This window comes from Vigna angularis, chromosome 4 (genome assembly GCF_016808095.1).
Source record: "Vigna angularis cultivar LongXiaoDou No.4 chromosome 4, ASM1680809v1, whole genome shotgun sequence".
NCBI lineage: Eukaryota > Viridiplantae > Streptophyta > Magnoliopsida > Fabales > Fabaceae > Vigna > Vigna angularis.
In genome coordinates this window covers 18824423-18834173 of record NC_068973.1, presented here as the reverse complement: position 1 = coordinate 18834173, position 9751 = coordinate 18824423, and the positions used below count along the sequence as shown (strand labels likewise).

The 9751-nt window shown below is 30.7% G+C and overlaps 1 protein-coding gene across 1 annotated transcript; it reads right to left on the bottom strand.

Moving 5' to 3' along the window:
- Window positions 1-1658: 1658 nt before the first annotated feature.
- On the bottom strand, window positions 1659-2304 carry LOC108330372 (uncharacterized). Its single transcript, XM_017564856.2, has one exon. The coding sequence runs from the start codon at window positions 2215-2217 to the stop codon at window positions 1792-1794; it is 426 nt and encodes a 141-aa protein (XP_017420345.1). The 5' UTR covers window positions 2218-2304; the 3' UTR covers window positions 1659-1791.
- Window positions 2305-9751: the final 7447 nt, after the last annotated feature.

The window sequence follows — 9751 nt, the reverse complement described above, 5'->3', positions numbered from 1 at the left end:
AGTATTATTTTATTCTTTCTTCCATCGCCTTGTTAAATGGGTTGAAGTTAAATGGGTTGAAGTCAAATGCAGATCTCAATATCCGTTAAAAAATCGATTTTTAATTTAGGGGAAAACATACATATAATAGTTCTTCAATCATAACTCAAACTTGGCTTCAATCATGGATAATGAAAAGTCTTGGGAAGAAAATCAAATGCCACCAGAGTTTTTTTTTTCAACTCGCAACCTCTAGAACGAGAATAGCTTTTGTTGCTTCTAAAGTGTCGAAATCCTCCAAAACTTCTTAAATCAGGATCCTATTGGTATGATAAAGCATATGGATTTTGCACTACATATTGTTGTAGTTGGTTAGACAGCCGAAATCATCGTGATAATCTATAAAGACTAAATTGGGGTCATCTCATCCGACATAGGATGAAGAAGACTTTGAGCCAGGTGTTCCTTTACCGGATGCATTTTTTGTCACTCGTATCATGGAACGTTTGGAAATTCCATTGAATAATGAGCAACCTGTCTCAAAGAAGAAGTTTAGAATTGCGACAGACGTCATTTTTCCCTTTGAATTTAAGAAACACCATGATAGTCAGTGGGTTCACATAGATGTTCTTGCTCAACGCCAACGTCCTCAGCACCAATTATCTCCCCTTCAACAAGATACTTCTGCGAACATTTGTTGGCGACAACTTCAATGATATGAATGCTAGATTTGGCCATCTTGAGCTAAACATGGGCGACAAATTTGATATTATTGATGCTCGAGTTGGACATCTTGAGCAAGACATAGAGTATCTTCATCATCATTTTGGCCCACAAGGAGATCTTCTTCATAGATTTTAATTTAATGGTATTGTCTTTTATTTTTATTTTTAGGTTTTTGTTCTGAATTTTTTATTTAATAAAATAGTTTATATTTTTTTTTATTTATGACTTTGTTTTATGCTTTTTATTTCTATTTATCCTAAAACAATGAATTCATGGTAAAAAAAAAGTACATGTCAATGTCATGAATGCCTTTACAATAATTAAACAATAATAACATACATGGTAAATAAGTATGCCAACAAACTCTTTCTTTTAGCATTAATACCCTCTGGTAATCACCAGAGACCTGTAATCGATTACTAAAGAGTTTTTCTTGAATTATACGGTTGGTAATCAATTACAATCCTACTGTAATTGGTTATCAGAGAGTTTTTGTCCATTTACACTGCTGGAAATCGATTATGGGAAGGGTGTAATCGATTACAAGTGAACTCGTACTTTCCCTGCACAAGTTTAGCACCGTGTAATCGATTACAAAGCATGATAATTGATTTTCAGGGCCTAAAATCGTTTTGGGAGTGCATGACTTCACCTTTGATCACTGTGTCAAGGTGAAGTCGTGTAGGGAGCACGACTTCTTCTTTTGAAGTCATCTGAACCTCACAACTTGCCTAAATGCGTAATTTTTAAAATTTTTACCTATATACACGTAAAATGCTTTTGATTTTTTTCCTGTATACGTAAAAAAACTAAAAACAAAAATGAAAGAGTTAGTTGATAGTGTACACAACTTTTATAATAATAAAAATTATTTAAAATACTACTTTATTTTTAAGTTTAAAATGGTGTTTAGAAAACACAGCAACTTTTTTATGACTTATCTATGTTTATAATATTTTGCAGTTACATAAATGATCCGAGATAAATTTGCTTCTTGAATTCAACTTAGTACTACACCACCTGATAACAAACAATTATTTCAAATGAAAGAAATGGGTGTGCATGAACCCAGCCATCAGAATTTGATCACGAGACCATTGATTTTGCCAATGGCATTTGACTCTCGTGTGAAGCAACAGATAGAACAGATAGAGTCCTATCTATACCATTAGCATTTGGTTTAACATTTGGATCATCTACGGTAGCAGTTGCACCACCACCACTGCCACGATCACCGCCACCAACTTTTAATCCTTCTCTTTCAACATCAAAACCAATTCTACATCCACAACAGCGTGAGAAAATTTGGTACAAGAAGGTGAGTAACCAAAAGACCCACGGCAAAGAAAGCAAGAAGAACCCTAAAACGAGGATCCAAGATGGAACTTTTGACTCAGGGAGAACCATGTACTCTGTAAGGCACCCTCCTCCAACGAGGACACACGTAAACAAAATAATCGCAATGATCCATATCAACGTGCGTCCGTAACTGCGATCAGGTGTCACAGACATTTGTTTCTTTCTCAGCACAAGGTGTGGAATTTGATCAAACAGGTGAAAGGCAAAATCAATGTTTCTTCTTTTTCATCTTCAACAATTAGGTTTAACTTTTTATGGGAGGAGGGGTTTTGTTTGGGAATGGGTTGACCTTCTAGTTTTCTTCTTCATGAGTTGTGAAAAAGATCATCAAATGGGGTTTTCAATCCAACGGTAGAAATTTGTTCAGGAGTTGTTCTTGTAAAACGCGGTTGATGAAAAACAAATTAACACGCAATATGTGAGGGATTATGTTGTGAAATAACCATATTTTTAACCATAGTTTTGACTCATCCAAGAGGAGATTGACAAGCTATGTAAGGACATATTTGGTTACAAAGGGATAATGAAACAAACTGGATTTGGGTTGTATTGTATCAAATTTCAAAGCTATTTTTTTGTCAGAAATTATTAGTAATTGTATTTTTATAACCTTAAAGGAAAAACACACGTGATAGAGTGTCCATTTCTTTTATTCTAGTAAAAATTTATTGCACTATAAAATAGTTTTTATTAAAAATAATTACAAAAAATAAATAATTTGTATAATTTGTTATTATTAAATAATTTTTTATTAAAATGATAAAATAGTATAACATTAATTTTAATTTATAAAATAATGAAATTTAAATTAGCAGTTATTTAAAAAGTAAAAATAAAAATGTAACTATTTTAGTTTAAAATAATGATTAGAAAAATTGAAATAAAAAAGCATACACAAAAAAGGAGAAAATCCTCTTTTATATAATATTGACAACATGTGCGTTTGTTTTTTTATGATAACATAAAATAATAAAATTATAAATATAAAAATAATTATAAATAACTTTACAATTTTATTCTAGATATTTTTTATTTATTTATACACAATATTTTACCATAGATAGAAAATTTAGTTTAAAAATGATTAAATTTTAAAAAAATTGAATTAATAAACACGGTTCAATTTCAAAAATAGTAACTTAAATAGTAAAATTGGTAAACCGTAATTTACTAAAGGGTAAACTTAAAAAAAATGTATATATCAAAATGATAAATCATTTTTGTAGTATAAACCAGTGAAACCATACGTGTTGTGTGTTATATTTTGTATGATAACAAAATATTATGAAATTGTTATTATTATAATTATAAAAGTGATTTTAAATACTTTTTTAACATTTTATTATAGGTAACTCTAGTCTTTCTTAAGATAATTTTTTTATTATAAATAGTTATTTTAGTTTAAAGAATACTTAATATTTTCTTAAAAAAAACTGCAAATAAAATTGATAAAATAATTATTTTTATTTGAAAAATATTTAAAGAGTAAAATTGAAAATAAAATGTATATATGAATATTGATAATCTCTTTATATAATATACTAGTAAAAATGCATGTGTTACGTCCATTCATCTTCATTTGTATTTATAACAAAAAAATATAAAACTATTATTATTATAATTATAAAATTAAATATAAATAATTTTTATAATTTTATTATAGATAATTATTCTAATTAAAAAAGCTAATTTAAAAAAATAGTCAAATGAAAAAATAGCAATATTAAGAAACGATTACTTAAACAATTAAATTGTCATAAGGATAATAGTTATGTTAGTTTTAAAACAATAATTAAACTATTAAGGACAATTTAATTACCCTATTCAGATGTGCAGGCCTATAGAAGACTTCTTGGCAGGTTACTATATCTAACCAACACAAGACCAGATTTATGTTTCGCTGTTAGTACTCTCAGTCAATTTCTTTCCAATCCTTTGGAAGATCACTATGCAGCAGCAATAAGAATCCTGAGATATATCAAGAACAATCCAGGACAAGGATTATTCTTTCCCTCCAACACAGAACATGCTCTCAAGGCTTTTAGTGATTCTGATTGGGCTGCTTGCCCTGACACTAGAAGGTCTGTGACTGGTTTTAATGTGTTCTATGGTGCATCATTAATTAGCTGGAAATCCAAGAAGCAAGGTACTATATCTAGATCATCAACCGAAGCAGAATATAGAGCTTTAGCTTCCACAACATGTGAAATTCAATGGCTTCTGTATTTGCTCCATGATTTGAAACAACCTCTACCACAACCAGTTTCTCTGTTTTGTCACAATCAATCTGCTATACAAATTGCACAAAATCCAGCCATGCATGAAAGAACAAAGCATATTGCAATTGATTGTCATCTCATAAGAGATAAAGTTCAAGCTGGTGTAATTAAGCTCCTGTCCATTCCTACTTCAGCACAACTTGCAGACATTCATACTAAAGCTTTGCATCCAGCACAATTTCAATCTTTGTTGTCCAAGCTGAGCATTAAGGATATATATGTTACAACTTGAGGGGATATTGGATTTAATTTATTTTCCGTTCATATCTGTGCATTTATCTTCATATATTTATATTCTATTTTTATATTTATATTCCGTTTATATATTGTTTCAAACAATTATATACATGTAAAATTGTACTCTCTTCTTATGGAATAAGAAATACAATTCCTATCATTTCTTTTCTCATAACACAGATTGACAAAAATGAATAAATTAAGAAAATATCACTTAATGACTAAAATTGGTAAAATAATTGAAAGGTAATATTGGAAATAAAATATATACACCTAAAAGTGGGAATATTTTTATATAATAGTATATATTATAGACTAGTGAAAACACGAATGCTATACGTGTATTTATTTTTTCTTTTCTGAAGAACCAAAAATAATAAAATTATAATTATAAAAGAGAATATAAATATTTCATCATTTTTATTTATTTTGATGTAATATTTTATTATATTTCTTTAAAAATATGATTAAATTATAAAAAGTTTTAAACTAAAAAATTAATTAAATTTTAAAAAATAAGTCACTTAGATAGTAAAATTAGTAAACATTGACAAAAAAAAACTTAGAAATAAAAATATATATACAAGGGGAACTCATTTTATATATATATATATATATATATATATATATATATATATATATATATATATAATATTTACTATGAAACTTTGAAAAATAAAATTATATGAATAAAAGATTTGTGTTTACAAAAAATATAACTATCATTTTTTTGGAGGTCATTTTTAACTTTCGAAAATGAATTCCAAATTATACAATATAAAAACAAAATTTTATGGATGTGTTAGTGTTGTCAAAACGAATAATTTGTCTCAATCTGGCCTGACACATCATAGTTTGGTCACTTCGTGACTTAACCTAACCTGACTCACTTATTAGCAAGTGAAAAATTCGAATTTGGTTAGCCTACCACGGGTTGATGGGTTAAACGGATTGACTCACTAGCTCATTTAACTACAAGTATTTTTTTCAACTCCAAAAAAAATTACAATTTTTTTGTAATTCAAATCTAAATAAATTTCGCTATGGTATTAAACTCCAAAAGACTAGTTAATATAAAAAAGTACTCTACAATCCAAATGTAATATAAAAGCAAGCACAAAAGACAAACAAATAAGTTTCTAATATTGATCATTTTTGTGTCACTTATCCATTTATAAGATTAGAGTTTTGAATGGATAAATCCATAATATTTTTCTCTCTAGAAACGTCTTCTTTATCCCCATTTACAATACAATAAAAAAGTGTTAACTAGTAATATTGGAAAACAAAATAATAAATAATTAAACTAAATTAGGTGGGTTGGTGAGCCAATCAGGCTCACCACGGGTTCAAATTGGATGAGATAGGTTCAACCAGGGTGAGCCAGATTTCAAGTAAGTCGGGTTGAAAATTGTTCCGTATAAAAATGTTACATTTTTTTCAAACTCAACCCAGCCCAAACCTGTGGTGAATGGGTTGGTCCGCGATATCTAACCTATTTTGACAGCACTAGATGTGTAGAAACAAAGTTTTGGAGGTGCCTTAATAAAATAAATAGTTGATGTAAGAGTTTAGAAAATCATGTTTTAAAATATATTTTAAATAGTGAGATTTGATTATTTTAATAATAAAAATATAAAGTATAAATGGAATTCTTATAATTGAGTTTCATTATCTTAAAATGATATAATCTTTCTAAACTCTTTTTATGTAAGCTCTCTCCATTATCTCTAGACTTTCTAACCGTTTGTCCATCTGTTTGAAGATCAGAGATCGCTAGGGTGATCCTTAAGGCGAGCTCCCCATTTTTGTCTAATTAGTTTCTCCAATAAAGTAAGTTGATTTTCTGCCTCTTTTATTCGTTTGTTTGTTCTTTTTATGCATGTAGACTATATTGGCTCTCATGGAGTGTTTGAGTCTTCTATAAGAGTCTTTGTTGATCAATGATCCTAATAGTATGTCTTAATCGTGTTTGTGTTGATTGGGGCAAATAAAGTTTTTATGCATCAAGATGTGTTGATAGGATTCTTGAGTGGTTTGGTCTGTCTTTCAGGTAAGGGAAGCTCATTGCACTATTTTTAATAGATAGATAACTTGAAATAGCCAATTGTATGCTTGTATGATAGTTGTAATTTCTAATAAATCTCTCAAATAATTAACAGATTTTATTAGTTTTTAAAATATTTGGAAGGTTGTTTTATTGATAATTTCGTATATAATTAAATTAGTTATTTTTGTAAAATATTTAATAAATTATCTGTTAAACAAAATTTTTGATCCTCGGCAACGGCGCCAAAAACTTGTTAAGATATTGGCAAGTGTATCGAATCGTATCAAGTAATAATAAATGGTAAGACCAAGTATCGTTTCTTAAGAGACTCACGGCACTAGAGAGTTATGTAATTACTTAACTACTTACAACTTAAGAACAATTTCGGGGTTTTTGAATACAAATGCAATACAAATAAACATGAATGCAATTTGATCAATTGAGACTAAACACTAGAATTGATGGATGAAGTTGATGATAAGAGATGATAATGTTGTTGGGGTTTAGATTTCACCTAATCACTCTCATGCATATATGAATTCTTCTTCTTCATTCAATTGTTAACATCACTTTCTAAATTACATAAAACTCGATCCATCGGCGAAGAAAAGCTATCCTTAATTACTAGACCACAATCCCTTGCACCCCTAATAATTAATTCTGCATTACGATTAGAAGCTTAAGATGACAAAAACTCATATCCTCATCCGTGAGTAATATTGCTTTTGGGAGTAATTCTCCAAAACCTGAATTGTAAGATACCGGTACTCATGCAAATCATACATCATGCCATGAATGAGTTAAACATAACAAGCATTGAGCGAAGAAAAATTACCCTAACAATTAATTAAAGAAGCATATGTACTTAAAACAAATTCAAATACATGATAGTTTAGAGGTTACATCTTCCCCAACAACAAATAAGATTTAGTTCCCCATTAACATGGAGAAACTAGATGAACAATGGAATGAAAGAGATAGAAAAACCCTAGAAAGAGAAGAGGAGGACTGTCACATCCCCAAATCTACCCCCAAGGACGTCCAAGTCCTTAAATAGATCAAAATAATAACATAAAACAGGTCCAAATTCACGTCGTTGGCGCTCAGCGCCCTAAGTGGGGCGCCCAGACGGTGTGCGGGAGAGAACTGGTGCTCAGCGCCCTTGGAAGAGTGTCCAGACGTGGTGTGGGAAGAAAACTGACGCTCAGCCCCCCTCAGGGGCGCTCAGCCCTGGTGGTAGCATTCCAAAACTCACTTTTTTTTGCTGTTTTGCTTACTTTTATGGCTGATTCAGCTCTATATAGCTCTATATATTGTTGGAGATTCTTTCAGGCACATTATTAGCTACAAAATAAAGGGAATTTAGTGATAAATTCATAAAGTATAACCTCTACTCATTTATTCGCAAAACTAAAGCAAAAACATAAGTTCAAGCAAGTTTCTAAGTTAAAAAGGATGCGTTTAGTATCAAAATTAAATCACAGATAACGATATTTTCAACCGTTATCACAACCCCAAACTTGAAATTTTGCTTGTCCTCAAGCAAAATGAACTTGGCTTAAACAAAATAATCATACTACAATGGTCTAGCACACCAAAAAGCATTTTCCTCTAGGACAAGTAAATCACTCATGTTTGCTCATCATAGAAAGATTAATCAAGATATAATGATGTTTTAGCAAATCAAGCTTCAACTATGGTGCTCACATAATTAAGAAATACACAGCAGATGCAACAACCTTATGAGTGATCACCCAGTATACAAAATGTTACCCTATGTACATGGAACTATTCCTCACCAAAGACAGTGTTTCACTCAAGCACTCAAAAGTTTTTCACTCAATCTCAAAGGTGTATTGTGAGGTGACACTCTTACTCTCTACCATCACAATGTCACATGAATCAACTTTGCCTTTCATTTAACCACATATCAAACACACTTACAAGCAAGTTATCATCACAAGGACTTTTCAAGGCTTGTATTGAGACCGGGCTAAGAAGAAAATTGGTTTTTCTAGACAACAAAATCCTTGAGTTAAGAGAGTGCACAATTCATTTATTCACATTAACAATAATCTCTCTTTCTTCTTTTATGTGAGAAACCAATCTTCAATTTATTCCCAACTTTCCTTTCATTGAGCTTAACCTTTTCTTCTCTTTCTTTTCTTCTCTTTTGCTTTTTTTCTTTTTCTCAATGCTTTTTAATGAATTTCAAAAAGTTCTTTCCGGTTTCTCACAACCCCAAACTTGAACCATTCTCCATTACCATAAAATCATACTCTACTTAACTCAAGGTAAGGATTTCAAAAAGGGTATTCAAAATTTCACATTTAGGCTCAAGGTTCAAAGGGTAAAGAGAAACATTGTTCTTTGTTGGGTTCACCTATTGGCATTGGCTTTAAAGGAAAAGAAAACATGGGCTTGATCATGTGTAACAAGCAAGCAAGTGGTTCAATCATAGAAAATTAGGCAAAATCAATCATGTTTCCAAAGTAATAACATTCAATCAATCAAAGACTCTAAAGTCCAACACAGGTTCAATCAAGTTCCTCAATATAATAACATCCTGCCCAGCATATTAATCACACTTGGAATCATGCATCTATTTTTAACAAAACTATGAGCAACCACCATGTATGCTTAAAAGCCTCACCAGTCATTAACCCAACATGCATCATAGAACAATGGAGCAAACACAAGAATATTACTCATCACAAATAACAATTTATCACATCATACCAAACCATTACAGCACAATTCATTAAACCAAGTACATAACAAAAAAATAAACACAATTCAAAAATCATGATCTAGTAACATCCATCAGTAGATGCTTCCATCTGAATCTTCCAGCATCCATCAGTAGATGTGAATCCTTCTCATCAGCATCCATTAGTAGATGCTCTTAGTAACATCCCTCAGTAGATGTCTAATCCTTCTAATCAGCATCCATCAGTAAATGTTGATCTTTCTCATCTTCATCGGCATCCATCAGTAGATATCATCAGTAGCATCCATTAGTAGACGCTTAATCACATATCATCCATTAGTAGATGCTTAATCACATAGCCTCCATCAGTAGACGCTATCATTCATCACACTCACCATAGCAGCATCCATC